Source organism: Hyla sarda, chromosome 10 (genome assembly GCF_029499605.1).
Source record: "Hyla sarda isolate aHylSar1 chromosome 10, aHylSar1.hap1, whole genome shotgun sequence".
NCBI lineage: Eukaryota > Metazoa > Chordata > Amphibia > Anura > Hylidae > Hyla > Hyla sarda.
In genome coordinates this window covers 5,099,319-5,125,242 of record NC_079198.1, presented here as the reverse complement: position 1 = coordinate 5,125,242, position 25,924 = coordinate 5,099,319, and the positions used below count along the sequence as shown (strand labels likewise).

The 25,924-nt window shown below is 46.7% G+C and overlaps 1 protein-coding gene across 10 annotated transcripts in view; it reads left to right on the top strand.

The window, feature by feature from the left end:
- Window positions 1-25,924, top strand: part of HSPG2 (heparan sulfate proteoglycan 2) — a 171,577-nt gene that overhangs the window by 142,349 nt on the left and 3,304 nt on the right. For 3 of the 10 annotated variants that reach the window (XM_056544195.1, XM_056544194.1, XM_056544198.1), the window contains 43 exons: window positions 4,024-4,083; window positions 4,811-4,933; window positions 5,018-5,170; window positions 5,363-5,505; window positions 5,758-5,835; window positions 7,222-7,357; window positions 7,536-7,687; window positions 8,125-8,254; window positions 8,835-8,986; window positions 9,096-9,228; window positions 9,413-9,564; window positions 9,786-9,924; window positions 10,003-10,151; window positions 10,676-10,805; window positions 10,896-11,050; window positions 11,190-11,319; window positions 11,761-11,915; window positions 12,234-12,372; window positions 12,453-12,596; window positions 12,679-12,813; window positions 15,047-15,228; window positions 15,342-15,537; window positions 15,635-15,814; window positions 16,274-16,534; window positions 16,771-16,933; window positions 17,107-17,204; window positions 17,338-17,604; window positions 17,684-17,796; window positions 17,959-18,106; window positions 18,408-18,524; window positions 20,510-20,594; window positions 20,774-20,918; window positions 21,064-21,163; window positions 21,249-21,358; window positions 22,043-22,151; window positions 22,235-22,333; window positions 22,728-22,949; window positions 23,063-23,307; window positions 23,428-23,599; window positions 23,887-24,009; window positions 24,772-24,825; window positions 25,277-25,352; window positions 25,477-25,555. In XM_056544195.1, the coding sequence (XP_056400170.1) occupies window positions 4,024-4,083; window positions 4,811-4,933; window positions 5,018-5,170; window positions 5,363-5,505; window positions 5,758-5,835; window positions 7,222-7,357; window positions 7,536-7,687; window positions 8,125-8,254; window positions 8,835-8,986; window positions 9,096-9,228; window positions 9,413-9,564; window positions 9,786-9,924; window positions 10,003-10,151; window positions 10,676-10,805; window positions 10,896-11,050; window positions 11,190-11,319; window positions 11,761-11,915; window positions 12,234-12,372; window positions 12,453-12,596; window positions 12,679-12,813; window positions 15,047-15,228; window positions 15,342-15,537; window positions 15,635-15,814; window positions 16,274-16,534; window positions 16,771-16,933; window positions 17,107-17,204; window positions 17,338-17,604; window positions 17,684-17,796; window positions 17,959-18,106; window positions 18,408-18,524; window positions 20,510-20,594; window positions 20,774-20,918; window positions 21,064-21,163; window positions 21,249-21,358; window positions 22,043-22,151; window positions 22,235-22,333; window positions 22,728-22,949; window positions 23,063-23,307; window positions 23,428-23,599; window positions 23,887-24,009; window positions 24,772-24,825; window positions 25,277-25,352; window positions 25,477-25,555 (6,032 nt within the window). The remainder of the gene's footprint in view (window positions 1-4,023; window positions 4,084-4,810; window positions 4,934-5,017; window positions 5,171-5,362; window positions 5,506-5,757; window positions 5,836-7,221; window positions 7,358-7,535; window positions 7,688-8,124; window positions 8,255-8,834; window positions 8,987-9,095; window positions 9,229-9,412; window positions 9,565-9,785; window positions 9,925-10,002; window positions 10,152-10,675; window positions 10,806-10,895; window positions 11,051-11,189; window positions 11,320-11,760; window positions 11,916-12,233; window positions 12,373-12,452; window positions 12,597-12,678; window positions 12,814-15,046; window positions 15,229-15,341; window positions 15,538-15,634; window positions 15,815-16,273; window positions 16,535-16,770; window positions 16,934-17,106; window positions 17,205-17,337; window positions 17,605-17,683; window positions 17,797-17,958; window positions 18,107-18,407; window positions 18,525-20,509; window positions 20,595-20,773; window positions 20,919-21,063; window positions 21,164-21,248; window positions 21,359-22,042; window positions 22,152-22,234; window positions 22,334-22,727; window positions 22,950-23,062; window positions 23,308-23,427; window positions 23,600-23,886; window positions 24,010-24,771; window positions 24,826-25,276; window positions 25,353-25,476; window positions 25,556-25,924) is intronic. The other 7 variants (XM_056544200.1, XM_056544199.1, XM_056544203.1 and 4 more) reach the window with 5 other exon arrangements.

Genomic DNA, 25,924 nt, shown 5'->3' with positions numbered 1-25,924 from the left:
GACCTCAGAGCCTGCGCTTATACCAGGCTAGACCTCAGAGCCTGCGCTTATACCAGGCTAGACCTCAGAGCCTGCGCTTATACCAGGCTAGACCTCAGAGCCTGCGCTTATACCAGGCTAGACCTCAGAGCCTGCGCTTATACCAGGCTAGACCTCAGAGCCTGCGCTTATACCAGGCTAGACCCCAGAGCCTGCGCTTATACCAGGCTAGACCTCAGAGCCTGCGCTTATACCAGGCTAGACCTCAGAGCCTGCGCTTATACCAGGCTAGACCTCAGAGCCTGCGCTTATACCAGGCTAGACCTCAGAGCCTGCGCTTATACCAGGCGGGGCCTGCACTGCATCTCTGCCCAGTAAAGGCCTGCAGGGCAGATGAGACTGCACTTGGCCCTTGCAAGGTGACATTCTCCGGTGTGAATAGGATAGAGGGCCATCCTCTAGTGGGTGCTCCAAGCCGCGCACCAGTCACCTGCCTGATCCTCAGCACTTAGAAGTGATAAGCGTCACTCGCTGCATCTGGCCCAGGCATCACTTCCCTGTCCTGTGTGTTTTGCCTCCTTTATAGCATGTGGCCTTGTATTATGCCTTACTCGGTGGTGGGATCCGGTGTTCTACATCCTCAGTCTGTAGTTATGGTGCTTGCATAGCGCTCTTTGGTAGTGGTCCTGGTGTTGTGTATTGGAGTTGGGCGTTACTGACTTATCGAGAGGTGGATATTGTATTTGGTGAAGAGAGATGGTGGAGGGGATGGGGTCCCTGCTTCTGGTGAATATAGACTGTTAGTGGTGGAGGCTGGTGAGGGAACTGAGAATGCCAGGTTGGTGGGTGGTCCAGGGCTTCTTTGTTGGATGGAGGGGTTTTGGTTCAGGATTCTTCTCCAGATGACGTCCTCGATGCCTTGAAATCTCCATTAGAGACTGCGGGACCCAACTAGTGGCTGCCTTGTATATAAGAGACTGTGAATCTGCTGCCACCAAACCGGGGGGGCTGCTTACCTCTGACCACATGATGTGAAACTTCTGCCTACCTCATGCCCACAGCTCCTGTGCCACTAAGTACAGGGGGCACTCTCCTCATGTAACATACAGATCTGTGTGATAATGTAATAACTGAAGTATCAATTAAAGAACTAAGAAACATGTAAGGCCTGATTTCTAAACTGTTGTGGACACTACTGGGGGTGGTGTATGATTTGTGGGCACTACTGGGGGGTGGTGTATGATTTGTGGGCACTACTGGGGGGTTGTGTATGATTTGTGAGCACTACTGGGGGTGGTGTATGATTTGTGGGCACTACTGGGGGGTGGTGTATGATTTGTGGGCACTACTGGGGGTGGTGTATGATTTGTGAGCACTACTGGGGGTGGTGTATGATTTGTGGGCACTACTGGGGGTGGTGTATGATTTGTGGGCACTACTGGGGGTGGTGTATGATTTGTGGGCACTACTGGGGGTGGTGTATGATTTGTGGGCACTACTGGGGGTGGTGTATGATTTGTGGGCACTACTGGGGGGGTGGTGTATGATTTGTGGGCACTACTGGGGGGGGGTGTATGATTTGTGGGCACTACTGGGGGGGGGTGTATGATTTGTGAGCACTACTGGGGGGGGTGTATGATTTGTGGGCACTACTGGGGGGTGGTGTATGATTTGTGGGCACTACTGGGGGGTGGTGTATGATTTGTGGGCACTACTGGGGGGTGGTGTATGATTTGTGGGCACTACTGGGGGGTGTATGATTTGTGGGCACTACTGGGGGGTGTATGATTTGTGGGCACTACTGGGGGGGTGTATGATTTGTGGGCACTACTGGGGGGGGGGTGTATGATTTGTGGGAACTACTGGGGGTTGTGTATGATTTGTGGGCACTTGGAATGGTTTATGATTTTTGGCCACTTTTGGGGGTGGTGTATGATTTCTGGGTGCTACTAGGGGTGGTGTATGATTTCTTGTGGGGTGTTCCTCATATGTAGTAGTTAGTACCTACCAGAAGTGTCCAAGGATGAACAATTCATGCCAGCAGTGACAGGGTCATGGGGCTCATTGATGTTGGGTGAAGACTAGCCTGTCTGGTCTGATCCCACAGGACATCGCAGCCACTGTGTACGGAGCCCCACAGACCAGTCAGAGCACCCAATGCCAACCCCTGTAAGTGTCTACAATGGGCACTTGACGCCATAGAACGGAAGCGAAGGCGCCTGGTCTTATGGATGACGTTCTCAATCTTGTGGACAACTGGGTGCACTAGGATGCATTATGGGAAGAAGACAAGTGGGCAGGACAGTGTGATGGGCAATGTTCTGCTGGAGACCTTGTGTTCTGGCATCATGTGGAGGTTACTGTGATATGTACCACCTACCTACTCATTGTACAGACCTAGTCCCAGCCTTCATGGCAGCGGAACCCCTAAGGGAGGAAAGAGATCAAGGTGGTGACTCGACCCCCAGATTCCCCAGATCTCATCCGATCGATCATCTGTGGAAGGTGCTGGAGAAACATGTCCTATCCATGGAGTCCGCACCTCACAGGATCTGATACCACAGGATGCAGCACAGGGATATGGGCTCCAGGAATCATAGCAATGTGATAAGTTCATACAAAACACAGCAAGACTGAAGGTGTCTTCTTTATATGCAGGTGGGTAATATACTGTGTACTGGAAGGTGGAATACTGTTTGGTGGTATACTCTACTGCATCTTGGTATACTCTATGCTGGGGGTGGAATATGGAATACTCTCGTGGATGGTGGTATACTCTGTACTGGATGGTGGTATACTCTTTACTGGACAGGGGTATACTCTGTACTGCACGGTGGTATACTCTGTACTGGACGGTGGTATACTCTGTACTGGACGGTGGTATACTCTTTACTGGACAGGGGTGTACTCTGTACTGGACGGTGGTATACTCTGTACTGGACGGTGGTATACTCTGTACTGCACTGTGGTATACTCTGTACTGGACGGGGGGGTATACTCTGTACTGGACGGTGGTATACTCTGTACTGGACGGTGGTATACTCTTTACTGGACAGGGGTGTACTCTGTACTGCACTGTGGTATACTCTGTACTGGACGGGGGGGTATACTCTGTACTGGACGGTGGTATACTCTGTACTGGACGGTGGTATACTCTGTACTGGACGGTGGTATACTCTGTACTGGACGGTGGTATACTCTGTACTGGACGGTGGTATACTCTGTACTGGACGGTGGTATACTCTGTACTGGACGGTGGTATACTCTGTACTGCACTGTGGTATACTCTGTACTGGACGGGGGGGTATACTCTGTACTGGACGGTGGTATACTCTGTACTGGACGGTGGTATACTCTGTACTGGACGGTGGTATACTCTGTACTGGACGGGGTATACTCTGTACTGCACTGTGGTATACTCTGTACTGGACGGGGGGGTATACTCTGTACTGGACGGTGGTATACTCTGTAATGGACGGTGGTATACTCTGTACTGGACAGGGGGTATACTCTGTACTGGACAGGGGGTATACTCTGTACTGGACAGGTGGTATACTCTGTACTGGACGGGGGTATACTCTGTACTGGACGGGGGTATACTCTGTACTGGACGGGGGTATACTCTGTACTGGACGGGGGTATACTCTGTACTGGACGGGGGTATACTCTGTACTGGACGGGGGTATACTCTGTACTGGACGGGGGTATACTCTGTACTGGACGGGGGTATACTCTGTACTGGACGGTGGTGTACTCTGCACTGGACGGTGGTGTACTCTGCACTGGACGGTGGTGTACTCTGTACTGGATAGTGGTGTACTCTGTGCTCTTTGTTCTGATATAAACCCTGTGAGCAGATGGGAGGACCCCCTAATTATTAAAGGTGATATATAAATGATGCTGTACTGTAATCTGCTCCATCTGTGTAGTTCAGGCCTTAGTCCCAATGGCGCCTCCATCCATCTTGGTATATATATATATGTGGTACCCGCTCCTTCTCTGCAGACTTCCCTCCCACTAAAGCTCCTTCTACCTCATCCACAGAGGCCTCCCACACCCAGATGTACTATGGACCTTTCGAAACCATGGAAGGACACAGACCGTGTAAGTTGGCATGGAGTGGTCTTTCCCATTGGCATGGAGTGGTCTTGCCCATTGAGCATCATGGCTGCAGCATGCCAAACCACCAGCCTGTTTCAGCATCCCATCCCCCTCCCCATGTGCATCCCCAATCTCCTCCATATAACCGAGTGGAGTCCATACACACCATCCTCTAATGCTAACTGCTTTGCTGCTTCTCTCCACACGTTGCCTTGGCTTTTCCATCCACAGACACACAGCAAGCGCTGGATTGGACATGTTTGTAACACGTGATACGCTGCGCCATACACCTAGGTATCATAACAGAACTTAGAGTGAACCGGCATTATCATGTCACATCCAGAGCTGCATTGACAATCCTGCTGTGCCCTGACAGCTCCTCCTGCTGGTAAGTGTCATGTATGTACTGATTCTCTCAGTGCTCTGATATTGGCCTAGAGGAATGCAACTACAGATTCCTACTGGCAGAATTGTGAATGCAGCTCTGGAGACTGTATAAGTATCAGTTTAACTAAGGGTGCAGAAGGTGTACAGTTACATTAGATCTTATTGGCAGCATGTAGACTCTTTGCTGTTCACTCCTGAACCTTGGGGGGGGGGGGGGGGCAGAAAAGCTGGGGGTCCGTATCGGTGAAGGTGGCGAGAGCACCACAGCTTGTTCCTGAAGGCTGCCGCTTGGCTGTGTGTTTTGTGATGTGATCGGTGTAATATGTTCTCCACCACACTGTAGCTGGAGCAGGGCTCCCTCCTGTCGCTGTCATTGAACCCAGGCAGCTGAGCGTCCAGCAGGGTCAGCCGGCAGAGTTTCACTGCACAGCCACCGGGAACCCAACACCTGTAGTGGAATGGACAGGTGAGTGACTGCAGAAAAGGAATGTGAAAGAGGTAAATGCAGTTGACAGTGACTTGACTGTGTGTCCTGCACCCTCCCCTGCAGGTGGCCCCAATGGAGGGATGTCATCAAGGGCCAGCATCTATGGTGGTGTCCTGCGCTTCTCATCCACCCAGCTCTCAGACGAGGGGCAGTATACCTGCCGGGTGCACAATACTTTCGGGCAGCACATCGCCAGGGCTGATCTTCGGATTCATAGTGAGTATAAAAGAGCAGGCTATTGCTGTGAATAAGCCAGCAAGGTGTGGCCTCTGTTGTGCTTTAGGGCCCCGGCTTCTCAATAAAGTACTGAGAAAGTCTCCTTTATTTGGATCCCTGGGGTGATTTCAATAGTTATGTAGTGCATTTTCTGGGGTGATAAAATTGAAGTGAAGCCTCATTTGCCGACAGGTGGAAATCTGCCGGACGTCCAGGTGAGCCCCGAGCGGACAGAGGTCAGAGAAGGGGACACTGCACGGCTGTACTGTAGAGCTCTCGGCAGTCCCACTCCAACAATCTCCTGGAAGAAGCAAGATGGCATCCTACCTCCTCAGGTAAGAGAGCGAGTGGGTACACAGGGCTGCAGTTCTATATGCGGGACTTGTCGTGTTACCTGCTCCGTCATCTGCTGCTATGTCTGCTTATCTCTCAGCAACAGTCCTACAGCCCATATACAACCCAGGTGTCTCTGTTCCGCTGCCTTGTGTTTCATGCATGCTCAGCACTGCTCCCTATGGTTTATTCCTTCTCACTTTCTATTCCTCCTGTCTCTCTCTCTCTCTCTCTCGGCCCATCTGTCTGCTTAGGCCCTCACCTCTCTTGGTTTCCTTCATTTTCGAAGCAGCAGCCTGGAAGCTATCCAGAGGCGGATTCAGGAGCTGCAGGTATCTGCTGTAACCCGCAGACGCCATAGACATAGATACAGGACATAACCTGCACCACATAGACATGAAAAAAACTTTTGACGCATCAAAACTTTTTATTGGTTGGGGTCAGTGTTCAGATTACTGCGCACTTCTCTTCCTGCGTGAGTGAAACTCTCCCAAAGACTTACATTATGACAGTGTTTCCCTAGCAGTGTCTCCACTTGCTGCAAAACTACCACTCCCAGCATGCTGGGAGTGGAAGTTTTGTAACAGCTGGAGGCACACTGTTTGGGAAACAATGTGGGAGATCAGGTCACTAGTTCTACAGATTGATTGGGGTATGAACGCTGATCAAATATTTTTTTTAATAATGTTTCTATGACAGTGCTAATTTAAATTAGCGTTTTCCTGGACTTTTTGATTAATTGTCCTATCTGATCGGTCGGGGTCCAAGACCCGTGACCCCCGCTGATCAGCCAGAGCCATGGTGCCTGCATACACAATGAGCAGGGCCAGGTACATACAGTTCCATATATTGTGTAGTGGCCATATTGAATTACTACAGCGTTGAAGTGAATGGTTGCTGATCTGCGGTTACCTAGCACAGTCACTACACAATGTGTGGAGCAGTCTGCTTCCGGCTCTGCTCACTGTGTATTCAGGCGCTGTGTCCCCTTTTAATGTACATAATCTTACTGACTACATTATGACGCATTGTCTGACACCTCCCAGACAACATAGAAACAGCTCCAGGAGATTACCGACCGCGCAGACTCATGTACTGGACAGTGCTGAGCGGTAAGTCACAACATTGTGACATCTACTGATATAGCCTGATATTGCACATGCATGACTCTACCTGTTTACTCAACGCATCCATTACCTGTCTCTACACACCTCTATCCTAAATTCACTGGCACCTTCATGGCCACCCCCAGCACCTTCACAATTCCCCTTATGAGGGAGACCAGCACAAAGCTTAACCAAGCAGATGTATAAATATAGACATAGGTTTGCTGACTATTGATGCTTATATATAACTGTCCAGACCTGTGAATTGCACAACTGGAGCTGCCTGTTCTTTATACAGCCAGGGCAAATGGCAAAGTCAAGAACTCATATACATGTATGTTAAGGTAACAAGTAGCAGGATGTCCCAAGAAAAAATGTGGGTGTAATGGTGGAGAAGGTTGAGGAAAAGGCCAATCTACTAAATGCTTTCTTCTCTAATGTATTTTGTTTTGCCTTCACTATGTAAATATGTAACTATGTCCTGCCCAAACCACTGCCCCATAGTTTGAATTTAATTCCGGCACTTTTGTCCAAGATCATTTCTTGTCAAAACCATACAAGAAGAATTACAATAAGGAACTCTGAGAGCTCTGGTTCTGTGTATTTTTTCAGGCTCGCGAAGAGAGGAGAGATATTGCCACACTTCTGATCCCATCAATAACAACAGCGGATGCTGGAACATACCTGTGCGTTGGCACCAACTCTGCGGGGTCCTCTCAGCGTCAGATAGAAGTGATTGTAGTGAAAGGTGAGGCTGGGTAATAAGTTTACCTTCAGTGTATCAGCAGTGAGGAATATCCAGCAAATGAATCCACAACGTGAAAAGGTCAAAGCCAGAAGAGGCGCCAATGCATGTATCCTGTGGCTGCTTGCAGGATGTACTATTAACTGTGTCTATAATATTCTGCTTCCCTCCTCCCATTCAGCTTCTCCTGCTGCTCCGCTCCTGAGGATTGAGCCATCATCTGACACTGTGCTGGAAGGACAAAGTGTGGAACTGAACTGCATAGTTGCCGCTTATCCGCAGGCTACAGTTACATGGCACAGGCCTGACCGCCCTCTGTCACCCAATCACCAGGTAGGTCTGACACCAGGTTATTGATGTAACAATGAAGCTGCTTATGTGGCTTTGTTGTTCATGGTCTGGTTGTTGTCACTATGTCCTGATGTTCTGGGTCCAGTGGGGAATCCATTGTATAACTGCATGAGTAGAAATACGTACTGAGCCCACGTGACTTGAGTCTGCAGGGCCCATCACCTGGGTATGGAAAAGCCTAGGATACAGCGGTCTTTGTAGCATTATTACACCGCCTGCTATGGGAGCTTCACGGTTATCTGTAGGACTTAGCAGTCAGGGCTGGGCTACATGTAAGCATCCTGAGGTCCTTGTTTCTCATATGAATCAGTCCCCGACAACAAACCTTTCATTTTACCCTACCCTCACCTAGGTGACTCTGTAGACATGATCTGTCCTGATCATGTCTGGTTATGATGAGGGTCACTGTTTTTATGTAGGTCTATGGCTCCCGTCTGCGCATACTACAAGCCTCATCAGATGACTCTGGGGAATATATCTGCCGGGTCACTAACGGAGCTGGAACACAACAAGCATCAATCGTAATCACAATTAACCGCATCCCCATCTGTAAGTTGTGTTCAGGACTTACCACCCTCATTATTCGTGTGATCCCAATTTTGCATTGATCACTCTTTCTCTGTCCTTTACTACTCGCCCTCCATCCGGATACTCCATATTTCTCTTCCCTTTAGTCTATATCCTCCTTTTGGACGTTGCATCCTTCTCTGTCCTCTACTCTTCATATTCCTTTTGGATGTTGCATCCTTCTCTGTCCTCTACTCTTCATACTCCATTTGGACGCTGCATCCTCCTCTGCACTGTACTCTTGATCCCCTGCAGGGAGGCTGCATCCTTCTCTGTACTCTTTATCCTCTGCCAAGATGTTGCATTAAATTCTCTAATAGTCTTCCATTGTCTGGTGGCATACCATATCCATTCTTTACTCCTTCTTATTTCTTCTTTATCGCCTTGGTTGGTTCCTGACATGTTTTGCATCTTGTGTCTTTCCTCGTTGGATCACTTCTCCTTTTTGTTTTTGGCATATGTGCCCCTATTTTCCACTGCACCCTTTCTGCCTGGTTCGCTTCTGTCCTTTTTCTGTATCTTGCTGTAAGGACAATTGTCGGCAGTGTTTCTTCTCTCCCAGCTTCAGAAAACGTACCTTCACTTAGGATTGAGTCATCCTCAGGCTCATTGGTAGAAGGGCAGACTCTGGAGCTCGACTGCCAAGTGGCTGGTTATGCCGGGGCAGAGGTCACTTGGTACAGGCCGGGTATTCCTCTCTCACCAAACCATCAGGTAATCACTGAGCAGATCATTGGTTCCATATGGCTCCCAAGTCCAGTCTTAGTGGTCAGAGCTGTGACCGTATATCACTCTTCATGTATTTCCTTATATCTCATTGTAGGTGATTGGTTCACGTCTGAGGATCCTCCAAGCATCTGTGGCCGACTCTGGAGAGTACATCTGTCGTGTAACCTCTGGCACAACCACTCAGCAGGCCTCAACCTTTGTCACTGTGACTCGCATTTCTGGTGACCGTGAGTACCCAGTGCCGGTTGTCATGAATGTCTGAATATTTGTTAAATGTTGGGTGAATACTGGATATTTGTGAGGGGTGCAGAACTTGATAAGACAGTTTGATGTGTTGGGGTGCAGGATGGTGTACATATTCATGAAGATAACTGAAGGCTTTGTCTTTTTTGCTTCCATTGGGTCGCGTAGCCTCAGGCTTGGCCCCGACTCTGCGGATTGAGCCCTCCTCTAACACTGTGGCAGAAGGTCAAACCCTTGAACTAAACTGTGTGGTCTCCGGGCCACAACAAGCTTTGGTCACCTGGCACAGAAAGGGTCAGCCCCTCTCCCCCAACCACCAGGTGAGTGGCTCATGGCTCTGTTTATTTCTATTTAGATTTTCATATTGCAAGCAATTCTCTAACCCTCCAGTTCACACATAACCCTATTCAGTTGAACCACTAGATGGATCAGTACAATTGTCTGCTGATGACTGGCATTTGGGTTAGCTCTGGATTGCTCAGGCAGAATTAAGAGTTTCTCATGATCATTTTGGAGTCTTAAATCACTGGCTTGTCCTTAGGTGCTGGGTTCTCGTCTGCGGATCCTTCAGGCCTCTGTGGCAGATTCTGGCGAGTATATCTGCCGTGTCCTCTCTGGAACAGTCACCCGCCAGGCAACCATCACAGTCACTATTAGTCATGCCATTGGCCCAGTTCATAGTGAGTTGAATAAATGTATTTCTCTTGAATACTTAGAACTTCATCATCATCAGAATTGACATCCTATTGTCTTTTCAGCCGGTATCACACCAACCATCCGCGTTGAGTCTCCAACTAACGCTTTGTCAGAGGGACAAACTGTAGTCCTGAACTGTGTGGTGGAAGGACAGGCCTATCAGGAGGTGTCATGGTACAGACAAGGGCAGCCGCTGTCCAACAACCATCAGGTATCGTAAGACACACACTGTCCACTTATTATCACTACACAATGTCCTGTCCAGACTGATAAACATATGTGTTATCACTGTGGGGTCTATGGGGACACTACATCATGTGCTTTGCAGACTGCTATACATATCTGCCATCAGTGCAGAGTCTATGGGGACATGTCAGGGTCTATGATCCATAATCATCACTACATCATGTCCTGTGAAGACTGCTATACATATGTGTCATCGGTGCAGGGTCTATGAGGACAAGGCAGGTCTATGGGAACACAGGAGGGTTTATGTTCCATCATCATCACTACATTTATCCTATCCAGACTGATATACATATGCGCTATCACTGTGGGAGCCTTGGGGACAAAGCAAAATCTGTGGGGACACGGCAGGGTCTATGGAGACACAATAGGGTCTTTGTTCAATCATCATTACTATGTTATGTCCTGTCCACACTAATACTCACATGATGTATCATAGCAAGGTCTATGGGACACGGAATAACAGTACTTTCTTCTGGGCATACACAGGTTTCTGGCTCACGGTTGCGCATTCTTAACGCTTCCCCCCGGGACTCTGGTGAATACATCTGCCAGGTGAGCGGCACCTCCGGGATCCAGGCGGCTTCTATCACTGTCTCTATTGAAGGTTCCAGGCACAGTAAGTATATTGGAACCTATTTAATGACTTTATCAATGATATCATTTGTCATGACGAGTGGAGTTGGCATCACCTGATGATCTATTTCAGACACTGGCGACTCAGGTGCTATAAGGATTGAACCTTCTTCACAGACTGTAGAGGAAGGTCAGAATCTTGATCTGAGCTGCTTGATTGAGGGGATCTCTGGCCATTCAGTGACATGGCATCGGTCCAGTGGGCGTCCGCTAAGTCCTAATCATCAGGTACTTATGGCTTTGCTTCTTTATTGTTCTGTATGTAATGCCGTCCCCTGTGGTCATTGGTGATCTTGTCTTCTGTAAAAGCATTTTTACTGGAGGGTGCAGTACAGTTTTAACTCCCTAATACTCTGGTTATTGTCAGGTTGCAGGACCACGAATGCGAATTAATAAAGCCACTGTGTCAGATTCTGGCGAGTTCATCTGCCGTGTGAACACAGGCTCTGGTATCCAAGAAGCTGTTATCATGGTTATTGTACAGCGTTCATCTCAAGGTACAGGAGCTAATATTAGGTGACACCTGATTCGTTCACCTGTCCATTCGCCGTTCTTACCATTGTTTTCTGACACACTGTAACAGAAAGCTTGCATTTGTCAGCCTTGTGATTCTGTGTCCATGCTGATGTGTCACAGGACAGAGATAAAGTTGTTTTATGATTTTAATAGGAGTAGAGCTATGACTGTCTACATACTTACAGGAAGCTGTGTAGTAGTGTCTCTATCCCCTTACCACCGAGACCTTCAGTTTGGGGATGATGAAGTGTTCCATTACTATGTCCACATTGACATTACATAATTGCGCTCCCGGCCCCCACACTGAGTGGCTCCCCATAGCTGATGGCTCCTCCAGCTGCTGGTTTGAGTTACAAGGGACACAAGGATTCAGGTCCACTGGTTATAGGTAAGAACTTATCTTTTATTGTCTCTGCCCTCAGTGCCTGCAAACTTCCCCACGCCCATTGTCATCGAGAAGAGTCCTGGGCCAGTATCAGAGGGTCAGACTGTGGATCTAAACTGTGCAGTCATCGGAAATCCGGATGCTGCAGTTACCTGGATGCGCCCGGCGGCAAGCTTCTCCTCAAATCACCAGGTAGAAGGAAAAGCTGATTCCTGTCACACCCTGCAGTCCTATGTAACACCACAGATAACAAAGTGATAACGCAGAGTACAGATAATGCAGTACACTTTACCTTCAGTCCTATGTAACAGCACAGATAAAGTAATGACGCAGAATACATATAATTTAGATGTTACCTGCAGTCCTATGTAACACCACAGATAACACAGTGATAGCTCTCAGAGTACAGATAAAGTAGTAGATGTTAGCTCCAGTCCTGTGTAACAGTGTAACTCTTTCATGGCAGCTTGTTGCATATCTAATCTTCTCTTCTTCCCGTTTCCATTGTAGATTTATGGCTCTCGCTTACGCATTGTCCAGGCATCGAGTGCGGACTCCGGGGAGTACGTGTGCCGCTACAGCACTCCGTCTGGCATACTGAAGGCTTCCATCATCATCCACGTTAATCCCGGAGCCCAGAAAGTTTACCGTAAGTTATTGTCTCACTTCAGCTTTTGGGAGTCTTTGTCCTGTTCAAAATCTATTTTAATACATGACTCTGATCTTTAGGTCTCGATACTCCAGTCATCTCCATCAATCCACCCAGTGCCACCGTTCGCCAGGGGGAAAATGCTACCTTTAAATGCCACGTCCACAAGGGAGCCCAGCCTGTACGCATAACATGGAAGATGGGGCAGAATCAGCCCCTGCAAGGTATAATCCAGTCCCCGGGGGGGGGGGGGGGAGGTCAAGAAGCTTCTCTGAACACTGATCTCATGGCTCATTGTCTCTGCAGATAATGTTTACATCAGCTCCAATGGCTCAATCCTTACTGTAGTGGGGGCCCATCACAAGAACCAAGGGTCGTACCGCTGCATGGCCTCCAATGCCTACGGGGCGGTGGACAGCGCGGTCACCCTGGTGGTGGAAGGTGAGTATCGCTATGGTGTTGGCAGAAGAGTCTGACGTTGTCACAGACATCGGCTGGAATCAACTAAGCTATTCTCCAGATCAATGGAGTTTACAAACCAGTGTACCTCCAGCTGTTTCAAAACATAGAAACATAGAATGTGTCGGCAGATAAGAATCATTTGGCCCATCTAGTCTGCCCAATAATCTGAATCCTATCAATAGTCCCTGGCCCTATTTTATGTGAAGGATAGCCTTATGCCTATCCCATGCATGTTTAAACTCCTTCACTGTATTTGAGGCGACCACTTCTGCAGGAAGGCTATTCCATGCATCCACTACTCTCTCAGTAAAGTAATACTTCCTGATATTACTGCAGAAACTTTACCCCTCTAATTTAAAACTATGTCCTCTTGTGGTAGTTTTTCTTCTTTTAAATATGCTCTCCTCCTTTACCGTGTTGATTCCCTTTATGTATATAAAGTCTCTATCATATCCCGTCTGTCTCTTCTTTCTTCCAAGCTATACATGTTAAGGTCCTGTAATCTTTCCTGGTAAGTTATATCCTGCAATCCATGTACTAGTTTAGTATCTTCTCTGAACTCTCTCAAGAATATCTATATTTTTCTGGAGATATGGTCTCCAGTACTGCGCACAATACTCCAAATGAGGTCTCACCAGTGTTCTGTACAGTGGCATGAGCACTTCTCTATTTCTACTGCTTATACCTCTCCCTATACATCCAAGCATTCTGCTAGCATTTCCTGCTGCCCTATTACATTGTCTTCCTACCTTTAAGTCTTCTGAAATAATTACTCCTAAATCCGTTTCCTCAGATACTGAGGTCAGGACTGTATCAAATATTCTATACTCTGCCCGAGGGTTATTACGCCCCCAGGTGCATTATCTTGCACTTATCCACATTAACTTTCAGTTGCCAGAGTTCTGACCATTCTTCTAGTTTTCCTAAATCCTTTTCCATTTGGCGGATCCCTCCAGGGACATCAACCCTGTTACATATCTTTGTGTCATCAGCAAAAAGACCAACACCGAACCATCAAGACCTTCTGTAATATCACTAATGAAGATATTAAACAAAATTGGTCCCAGTACAGATCCCGGAGGTCCCCACTGGTAACAAGACCTCGCTCTGAATATTCTCCATTGACTACAACCCTCTGTTGTCTGTCACCCAGCCACTTCCTAATTCACTCAACAATATGGGAGTCCAAGCTCAATGACTGTAATTTATTGATAAGTCTTCTATGTGGGACAGTGTCAAAAGCCTTACTAAAATCTAGATATGCGATGTCTACTGCCCCTCCGCCATCTATTATTTTAGTCACCCAGTCAAAAAAAATCAATGAGATTTGTTTGACACAATCTCCCTGAAGTAAACCCACGTTGTTTTTCATTTTGCAATCCATGGAATTTTAGATGTTCCACAATCCCATCCTTTAGTAGGGTTTCCATTAATTTCCCCACGATTGATGTCAGACTTACTGGCCTATAGTTGCTTGATTCCTCCCTACTACCTTTCTTGTGAATGGGCACGACATTTGCTAATTTCTAATCTTCCGGGATGGCTCCTGTTACCAGTGATCGGTTAAATAAATCTGTTACGCTTTTGCTAGCTTACCACTAAGCTCTTTTAATAATTTTGGGTTTATCCCATCAGGATTTATTTGTCCTCACTTTAGATAGCAAACGTAGAACCTCTTCCTCTGTAAAGACACATGCCTCAAACGATTCATTAGTCTTCCTCCCTAATGGAGGTTCTTTTCCTTCTTTTTCATCTGTAAAAACTGAACAGAAGTATTCATTACGGCAGTCAGCTATTCTATGCTATATACCTTCCTTTCTTTGTTTTTAATTTAGTTATTTCTTGTTTTAATTTCCTTTTTTCATTAATATATCTGAAGAATGTCTATCCCCTTTTTTCACAGACTGAGCTAGTTTTTACAGCTCCCAGCATGCCCGGACAGCCTTTGGCATGCTGGAAGTTGTAGTTTAGCTACAGCTGTAGGCACACTGGTCTGAAAACCCTGATCTGAAGGATAGTCTGAATTAATAAATGGGAAAGCTTCTACATTTCCATAACTGGTGGCAGGGCATCCTCTAGTGTTCACAGCACAAGGGTGACGAGTGGGTGCGAGGCTCTGCAGAGAACTTATTCCCCAGAGGTCTGTTTGCAAATCCCTCTCTACATGTAGGAAATACAGAGCATTCATGGATATTACATTACTATGTTCCAGGACGCCCCACTGTGTCTGTGATTCCACAAGGACCAGTCAAGGTGAACGTGGGAGAAACAATTTATGTGGAGTGTTCAGGAATGGGAGACCCTCGGCCTGTTGTCAGCTGGCGTCGTACCGGGTCTAGACAGATAATCCAGCAACAGCAACATGCTCCCCTGGACAGTCACGCAGTGCTACAGGTAAGTGCCTTGTACTGAAACCTTAAGACGATAAATCAGTGCTATTACATACCGCACTTTTACAGGGTATTTGACGTGTCCATTCACCTGCCTTGTAACTTTTTTCATTGTAGATTCCATCTGCCAAGCCAGATGACTCTGGATCATACACCTGTGTTGGCCACAACCCAGCTGGTTCTACCCAGGTCCATGTGGACGTGATAGTTGAAGGCAGGACATCAAAGCCAAGTGCTCCTGTAGCCATAGCGGAGCAGTCTGTGCATGTGACTCTGGCTGGAGAGACAGCCACGCTGAGATGTTCTGCTGCAGGTAATGCTGTCCTGTCTCAGCCAGTCTTAGATCTGTTCACAAAGACCTCAACCTCTCTCTATAGAAACTAAATCCTTTTATGTACCACGTTTTACAGGAAACCCGACTCCAACCATAACATGGTCCAAGCTCCGAGCGCCATTACCATGGCAGCACCAGATAGTGAACAATAGCCTGGTTATCCCGAGAGTCGCTCAACAGGACTCCGGACAGTACATTTGCAATGCCTCCAACACTGATGGATACTCTGAGGTCTTCATAACCCTGGATGTGGAAAGTAAGAAATTAATCTGCAGCCGTGTATGTTTATCCCTGAAGATTCATGTATCTGATCTGCAGCACATCGCTCATTCCTGTGAGCATAGATCATATAAAAACAGGTGTCTGTTCCTGGATCTCATAGGTTACAATACTGAGGATAGGGTTTGTAATGTCCCCATTCACACTGGCACACCAGACTTAGGAAGGATGCCATGAGTTGACAGAAAAGATGCTGAGATCTCATCTGCCATGGGACAAATACATATTTTTTTCCCTGCGTCCAATTCTTATAGCACTTAAAAGCAGCAGAGCCAACATGATCCACAGGACTGGACCTGAGAGGTAGCAGCTGATTTGTGTTATATGGGGGTCGATCTGCTCTGAGGTTCTCCACAGTGCTCTATTGGTGTTGCATAGTGATTATTCTGTGTTACAGGGTCTTCCTATATACTACAATTTTCTGTTTTATCCCCAGATCCACCGTATGCCACCACCCTCCCCGATGAGCTGTCTCTCAGTGTTGGAGAACCCATCCGGTTGCAGTGTCTGGCCCATGGCACTCCACCGCTCAAATTCCAATGGACTAAAGTGAATGGTTCTCTTACGAGCTCAGCTGAGGTGCGTGATGGCGTCTTACACATCAGTCAGGCTGCAACCACGGATGCTGGCACCTACCGCTGTGTGGTCAGTAATAAAGTTGGAGAAAATGAGGCCTTAACCCAGATCAGTGTTATAGGTAAGTGTCTGCAGATTCACTGTGGGGTCTGTCCCATTGTGTAAAGTCAGTGAAAAGGCCATGTTTGAATAATTAGAGGTGTAACTATTACATGAGGATATTTTCCGAGCTGTTGTATAAACTCTGTTTTTATGATCCTCCAGACCTCCAACGTGGAGAAGGCTAATGTGAACAGCTTAATCTGTATAGAGGTGGGTTCATTTACATATATTTTTTTCCCCACCCTCATTCTACAGCTCCATTTTCTGTACGGGTCTCACCTCAGATAGACACCAAGGCAGTAAGCGACACAGCAGAGTTCACCTGCACTGTTATCGGAGATCCTCGGGCAAGACTCCAGTGGATTAAAGAGGGAGGAGAGCTTCCAGCCAATCACAAAGTGGACAACACGGTTCTCCGGTAAGAGGGATTGTGATTTACCACATTAAGGTGGTGTTATCATCAGAGCCCAAGACTGCTGTTACAGGTCACTTATAAGTGACCTATAGAGTCCCAATTCTTTCTGGGAATTTTGGTTATGGCGATGTGACATTTGACACGTGCAGGACATGATCTTCATGTGTTTACTACAGGATTTCTAATTTGGAACGCGGAAATGAAGGCGTCTATACGTGCAGAGCACTCAGCAGATTCGGTCAAGCCCAAGATAGCGTAAAGCTGGTTGTACAAGGTTGGCATCTCCTAATACAAAGAGCCAGGTCTGCAGCTCAGACCAGTATTTGCCACCACAAAAAACCATGATGTCTGTTAGTTTGTATTGTGCTGTTTCCGCACCCAGTACAATAAACATTTCTTGTCCTCAGTGCTGCCGAAAGTCAGGATTAACATCCGCACCTCAGTGCAAACCGTCCTGGCAGGAAACTCTGTGGAGTTTGAGTGTCTGGCCATTGGAGATCCTCAAGCCAAAGTCACTTGGAGCAAGGTGGGAAGTCGTCTACCGAGTGATGCTATTATAAACGGAGGCATGCTGAAGATTGACCAGGTGAAGCAGTCCGATGCCGGGCAGTACCGCTGTACAGCAACAAATGATGTGGGGGAGGTACAATCTCATGTCATCCTCCATGTGCAGTGTAAGTGTACTTTGCTATCGCGTTGCTTCTTTCGTCTTCCTTTTTTATTGTCTTTTAACAAATTCCCATAATTTCTCAGCCGTGCCGCAGATTGCCGCTCAGCCGGAGATGAAGGAGATCACCACTGGATCCACCGCTGTATTCCCGTGTCTGGCATCTGGATTTCCGGTGCCTGAAATCACATGGACAAAGGTAAATGTATGCAGCTACTTAATGCCTGGTCACATGTAACACAAGACGTTAGCGGTTGTAGCTATAGTTGTCACCAGTCAGTGTGACTCCTTAGGGTACATGAAATGACATACAGTTACTGATTGTTGTGCACGATCTGACTATACTTTACTTTGTCACCAGCTGGAGGGAGACCTCCCCAGTGATGCTCGGATTGAGAACAACGTTCTGACCATCCTTTCTGTGAAGCCTGAAGATGCTGGGACCTATGTGTGCACTGCAGCCAATCGCCAGGGCAGAGTCACCGCATTCTCCATGCTAAAAGTTCGAGGTGAGAAGTTAATCTCCATTGTTGGTCTGTGGACAGTGTACAAGATTAAGCAGGGTCCCAGATTACATATGTTTATCTGCCCCAGGTGGTACATGTTGTCTTTCTCTGGGTACTTGCACAGTGTATGATTGGAAAACTGTGGGGTAAAGTGCTTGAGGATGGGTGACTTACATGCTGTCGATGGATATATGGCAGGAAGGGACCACATAGATGTTAATGTTTGATGCCTGCTTTGGCCGCCCAGCTGATTTGTTGGTCTTATTAACAATTATTTTTTTGCCTTATCTTCTTATATCTCCAGAGAGAGTTGTGCCTTACTTCACAGGCCATGCCCAGTCTTACCTCACCCTGCCAAGCATGAAAGATGCCCACAAGAAGTTTGAAATAAAGATCACCTTCCGCCCAGACTATGCTGATGGTAAGAGAGACAGACATGGTGTAGACTAGCGGTCTCAAAACTGTGGACCGCCAGCTTTTGCAAAACTACCCGGACAGCCAATGGGAGTTATAGTTTTGCAATAGCTGGAGGTCCACAGTTTGGAGACCACAAGTGGTGCCCAGACGGTGCAAAAGAAAACATAGTGGAGTAAAGGGGAAAATGCTGTGATGCCTCTTGTCCTGAAATAATATGGGTACAATCCAGGATAGCAGCAAACATAGGTATTGGCGCTTATTCACTTGCACGTAAATGGAGACACTCTTTTCTTCTCATGGTTGCCGACCAAGCAAGAAAAAATCCACAATAGACTGCGAGCATAAGTCCAGCATGCAAGGTAGTGCAAAAAGAAGCTTTCAATCTTTATTCCCTCTCAGGACATAAAATTTTGCTGCATGTTTCTAGTTGTCACCCTTTTTCAAAGCTTGTGCTCAGACTACGCTATTGTTAAGCGAGACAGCCACAATGCAGACTATGGTGTCTAGACAGGGGTAAGGAAATATAGTGGAAAGATGCTCTGTTGCCTCTTGTCCTTAAATAATATGGGTAACGTCACGTTTTAGGTTGCTTCCCTTTTTTTCAAAGCTTCCACCCAGACCACACTGATTGTAAGAGAGACAGACATGATGCAGCCTATGGTGTCCAGAAAAAGGAAAGAAAATATAGTGGAGTAAAGGGAAGAGTGCTGTAGTGCCTCTTGTCCTTAAATAAAATTAGCGCAATTGCACTTCGTGTTGCTACCCTTTTATAATTTTATATATAAAAATTTTCAACCCAGGATTTGTAGCATTTAAGGGTGAAGATACAGAAGGGGCAGTGTCAACCGTTCAGTGTCTCCACTCGCTCACATCCCTGATGCTCCTTTATAATGTCATTCAGTAAATGTGTGTCCATTGTTTCTGCTCATACTATACAGATCCATTTCCTGGGTCAGGGTTTTAGGTTTTCTTTGATTCCCCGCTTTCTTGTCTCTCCTGACTTTTCCTTCTCTTCTCTCCAGCCCTTGTTTTGTTCTCTGGTAAGTTCTCCGGCCTTGCATGTCTTGAGATTAGAGACCATCTGCGGCCAGACTCCATAGTGATAGCGGTGGAGCATAATTGTTTGGTTGCATGATTCTATGTAGGCTAACGCTCGGCCTGGTTACCTGTCCCGGTCTCTGCGGTCAGTGCATGGTCTGGCGGTACTGACTACTTAAGTAAGATTGTGTCTCCCACACAATCAGCTACAGTAACACGGCCCCCTCCATCCGTCTCCTCTACTGATCCAGAGAATGGATTCCCATGATGCCTTGTTGTGTGCAGTGATTACTGGTGTGATTATAACCTGAGCCCTTGTATCCAGTGCTCCTCTATGTCAGCAGAATCTTCCAGGGATCGAAAACATTCAGTAAAGACTACTACTTGCTTCATCTCTCAAAGTATAACTTTGAGTAGGACCCAGGCTGAGCACCTTTGACTCCACCCGGTGTCATTCCCATCTGCCTTCTTGTAGAGACACCCAGTGTCATTCCCAACATCCCTTCTTTAGTTGTACAGACATGAGATATGATTCCCATCATCCCCCTTTGTTGTAAAGACCTCTGGTGTCGTTTCCATCCTCCATATTGTAGTTTTCCAGTATCATTGCTATCACTTTTCTCCCATCTTTGTACTGACACCTGGTATCCTCCCCATCATCGCCCCTTTAATTTCCAAACACCAAGTATCATTTCTATCATCCTACCTTTTACAGAAAGATTTAGTGTAATTCTCATCAACCCCCTCCCCCTTTCTTTGCAGGGCAGTGTTTCCCAACTAGGGTGCCTCCAGCTGTTGCATAACTTTTAGCATGCTCTGACACCCCCACCCCTCTTGCAGACATTTGTTATCTTTTTGACCTTTAAGTATATACCAGTTGTCTCCAAACTACAGATCTCCCAGTAGTAAAAGGTGCAGGTCCCCATGATAACTCTGCTTGGATTCTTATAGGAATGCTAGTCTACAGCGGACAGAAGAAAAGCAAAGGAGCCGATTTCATGTCCTTTGGCCTTGTAGGAGGACGTCCAGAATTCAGGTGACAGTTCAGACTTGGGTGTTTGGGATTATTTCTGGCTCTTTACATATTAGGGTCACATTCAAATTCTGAAAAGTAGGAATCTGATCTGCTGCTGTGGGGTCGTTTCTGGATTTAGTTTGTGAGGCCATTGAAATTATTTACCTTTTTGTTACATGAAGCTTCTGTGTGGTTTGCAGATTCGACGCAGGTTCAGGGATGGCGACAATCCGTTATCCAATACCCATTAGTCTGGGTGAGTTCCATACTGTGACCCTCTATAGAAATCTGAACCAAGGATCCCTGGTTGTGGATAACCAGACACCTGTGAACGGCACCTCCCAGGTATGTCCTCAGCATTTTGCATATTTTCCAGTGTCTTTTAAATTAAGGCTGGAAATGTATTTTAATCTCATACACATAAATGTGCCACCTCCTACACAAATACGACCCTCTCAGGTATTTTATATATTCTCTCCCGCCCCCGTAGGGTAAATTCCAAGGTCTGGACCTTAACGAAGAGCTGTATCTCGGAGGTTATCCAAACTTTGAGGCCTTGTCAAAGACAGACCTGAAAAGAGGGTTTGTGGGTGAGCGAAACTTGGTCTGTTCTCTCTTTCTCCTCTATCAGACCTGATTTCACATGTTACAGCTCTCATTTATCGGCACCCACAGGCTGTGTCCGCCAGCTGGTCATCCAGGGTGAGGAGGTCATCTTCAAGGACCTGGATCTAAAAGCTAAAGACATCTCCAACTGCCCGACCTGTAGAGACCGACCTTGCAAGGTAAACAGCAGCTGAGTTCTGTATTCACAACACAGACCTGTAAAAACTATCTACTCAGTCCAACCAGCTTAGATAGGTGCTCACACGTCAGTATGACAGGCTCAGATAGACCCTCACAGGTCAGTATGATGAGTTTAGATAGATGCTCATACATGAGTATGATGGGCTCAGATAGGTGCTCACGTGTCCATATGATGGGCTCAGATAGATGCTAAAATAGATGCTCACACGTAAGTATGACAGGCTTAGAAAGGTGCTCAAACCTTAGTCCAACCAGCTCAGATAGGTGCTCACATATCACAAAGATGGGCTCAAACCTCAGTCCAACTGGCACGGATAGGTGCTCACACATAAGTATTTACTTCCAGAGACAGCTGGCCGGCACTGCAAGTTTTTTCCTTCATGCAAACGGTAACTTATTGGTGATGCTCTACTTCTTAGAAAGTGCCACTAACGGACCTTTTTTTTTCCCCCCCAATTTATTCTATTTCGTCACACATCAGTATGTCAGACTCAGGCTCTCACATCTTAGCCCAACCGGCTCAGACAGGTGCTCATGTGTCAGTCTAGTCAGCTCAGATAGGTGTCCATGTGTCAATTTAACTGGCTCAGAAAGGTGCCCACTCATTAGTTTTGACCGCCCACAGCTCATTTCAAGCCTGGATATATTTTATTTTTTTTTAGAACAGAGGAATTTGCCGGGATTCAGAGAGCAGCAGTTATGTCTGTGATTGTCCTCCTGGTTTTGCCGGAAGCAACTGTGAACATTCCCAGGCTCTACATTGTCATCCAGGTACTAAAGGGAAGGGCATCACACCCTTGAACGGTATGGCATGTACCTGTCTCACCTCCCATCACCTCCATTTTCTTCCTCAGGTGCTTGTGGACATGAAGGCACCTGCATCAACCGTGCAGATGGGACCGGATACACATGTCGATGTCACCTGGGCCAATCTGGAGAAAAATGCATGGATGGTATGGAGTGGTGAATCAAAGCAACCATAGTAACAGGAAATGCCTTATCAATCACCCCACAAACCAAACGGGTCTGTGGTGTAAGCCCTTATGGCCCCCATACACACTGGAGAAAGCAGAACTGACCGTCTGTGTATAAGGGCCTTCCAACTCTCCCCCAACAGATTGAGTCGATGAATGAAGGATTCAGTGTGTTGAATTTCAGCACCCAAACCTTTAGTTTTTCCTAGAGTGGTGTTTCTGCTATTTCTATTACATGAATGCTCCACAGAGCCTACTGTCCATGTGTATGGGAAGACTGAGAAAATTGTGGTTTGTTCGACTGAACTCTATTGAAAGTGTATGACTACGTTTAACCAGCCTTGTACATTATAGTGCCCCCTCTCTCCTGCAGGTGTCATGGTAAACACTCCTTCATTCAATGGAGAAACCTCTTATATCTCGTACCCCGCTCTCACCATCATCCACAATGATCTGAAAGTAGACCTGGAATTCAAGCCCCTGGCTCCAAACGGACTCATATTCTTCAGTGGCGGGAAAGGCGCTCCTGTGGAAGACTTTGTGTCACTAACCATGGCTGGGGGTCATCTTGAATTCCGCTATGAACTGGGATCAGGTCAGACAACATAATGCAAAGTGTTGTCAACTTCCTGTAGTTTTGCACTATAACCACTTATAACCAATAGACAAACAGAAAGTTCTAGAAGTAACTTCCGTCTCCTCCTGTAGGGTTGGCCATTTTACGTAGTGCTGATCCTGTTACCCTGGGACAGTGGCACAAAGCATCTGCTGAGAGAATCCATAAGGATGGGACGCTTCAAATTGACAATGCACCACCTGTAAAGAGGTCTTCTCCTGGAAAGAGCCTTGGCCTCAACTTGAAGACCCTGATGTACCTGGGGGGTGTGGACGGTTCTGTGACCCTCCCTGATGCTGTCAACTTCACACAGCCGTACCAGGGCTGCATTGGAGAAGTGAGTTCATTGTGTGCACCAACCACTGTAATAATTGTGGTAGGGTGAGGAGATGTCTAGTGGTGGCCCTGCTTCTTAATATTTGGTTCTGATGGTTTTTTTTTTATTAACTTTTGACAGGTTTCCATAAATGGCAAGAAAGTGGACATTTCGTACAGTTTTATAGAAAACCACAGTATCAGTCAGTGCTATGACAGTTCTCCCTGTGACCGCATGCCTTGTCTGCATGGAGGTCGTTGCATGCCAACTGGAGAGTACGAGTACCAGTGCCTCTGCCGCAATGGATTTAAAGGTTAGAGGGTCTTTAGCTGTCGGGGTATGTTTCTTAAAATTTACAAAGAAGTGTTATACAAATTACAGTCTGCTGGGACAGAAGTGTCCAGTGTCCATAATGCTTTTGGAGAAGTTTACTGAACACTAGACCTTAGCATGCAAAGAGTTTTCAGTTTCTGTATGTATGCCAAGGGTCCACCATTATAATGCTCCAGGATTGGGAGCCAATGCTGACCGATTTCGATTTGCTATCATAGCTCTGTGTGCCCCTGTATAGCTGTTAGTCCCAACATCTTCATCTTGCAGGTGATCGATGTGAATCACATGAGGATCAGTGCCGTGTCCACAATCCCTGCATCAATGGTGGCACTTGCAAGGAGAACAAATGTCACTGCCCAGAAGGTTTCTCAGGAACATACTGTGAGCGAGGTGAGCCATCCATCTAACATCCCGGCACGAGACATAAATGACACAGCCAGGGGGAGGGATGATACAATGTCACATGTTCCAGATCTGCTGCAGTACAGTCAGCATTTGCCGGCAGATCTTACAGAATAAAACTCTATCAATAGAGAAGTTGGTTGTCCCTATCCCCTCTATACACTGTTCCTCCTCCATAATTGTGTCTTCATCCCCTCTACACACTTTTCCTCTTCTATCATGGTGTCATCATCCCCTCTACACACTTTCTCGTTCTTAGTGTCCTTATCCCTATTCACAGAGTTCCTCACCCACCATTGTGTCCTTATCCCCTCTACACACAGTCTCCTTTTCACATCATGGTGTCCTCATCTCTCTTCAGTGTTCTTTACCCACCATGGTGTCTTCATCTCCTCCTTTCATAAGTTTCTTGCCCTTGATGGTGTCCTCATCATTCTGAAGATTGTTCCTTGCCTGCCATGGTGTCTCATCCCCTCTATACACTGTTCCTTGCCTGCCATGGCATCTTCTTTCCTTTATACTCACCTGCCTTGCTCACCTGTTATGGTGTCCTCACCCCCTCTACACAAGGTTCCTTGCCTTTCATTAGTGTCCTCATCTCCTCTCTACACAGTTGCTTACCTGTCATGATGTCCTCATGCCATCTACACATGGTTCCTCACCCATCATGGTGTCCTCAGCTTCTTCTGTAGTTAGAAGCTTTGCCGTGTCTGTGTTATTGTTTTAATAAGCTTATTTGCATTTGTACAGGAGCAGCAGCGACAAATCTGGATGACGGCATGCGCGAAGGGAGTGGGGGGAACGGTATTGTATCCCCAATTTATTTATTTTTCTAAATATTTTCTCATTTCGAACACCTTACTTAATGTGATTTGGGATACAAGATACTGTCTGCTTTAGTCTTCAGGTAGCGGAGTTATTTGACGACTGTATGTGCCACCTGATGTGACTAACATTTCCCAGACAGGGCTCCTGCTGGGGATGGTAATGGTGGCTGATAAAGTATCTTGGGTATTTGCATTGATACCATGCGAGCTCTGCCATGACCAATGTCCCAAATCACATTCTCGGTAGCATCCAAACATTAATTGAACAATTTTCCTACCTATCTTTGCGCTTTATTTTGGAGTTTCCCATCCCTTTTCCACGTTGAATGGCTGTAATCCTTGTCATGTGGACTTCCCCTGATTGATTCAGAAAAGTTCCCATCCGCCACTTCTGCAATTATCTTTTCTTGTTTCTGTTTCTTTTGCAGATGCTCCAGGAGTTTACGGATCCTCCTTCTCCGGTGACTCTTATATTGTTCTACCAAGGCAAACATTTCCCAGGAGGTAGGAGAGTGAACACTGTCACGTTTAGTGGGATAATTTCACTCTCAGGTTGATAGAGAGGAGAGGGGATTGCTGGACGGAAACTTTCACATCATTCGCACAATTTTTTTTTCCCCCCCCTCAGTCGACCAGACTCTCCAGAAAGCATTGAGTTGGAGCTACGGACCACGTCCACCGATGGTGTGATCCTGTGGCAGGGAATGGTGAGGCTACTGGCTCCACGTCTGAGGCTTAATCTCATGTTGTCCTGCTCAGCATCCATACAGTCACCTTTGCCATGTCTCGCCCTGTTATCTTGTCAGCAATTAATGCAATTCAAAACCATAATATACATCTCATCAACTTTTTTTCCATTGTTCTGTGCAACACATTGAGATTATACTGAGCTGCAATACAATGGCAAATATATGCTGATCATAGGTGTACATATCTGTGCACAGGTCTGTAATAATCCCTCATAGATACACGGCTCCTATCAACTATACAGGTCTAAAATGATCCTTCGGCTCATATACAAACTATGCATCTGCACGTATACACTGCTCATATATAGACAACACATCTGTATACAC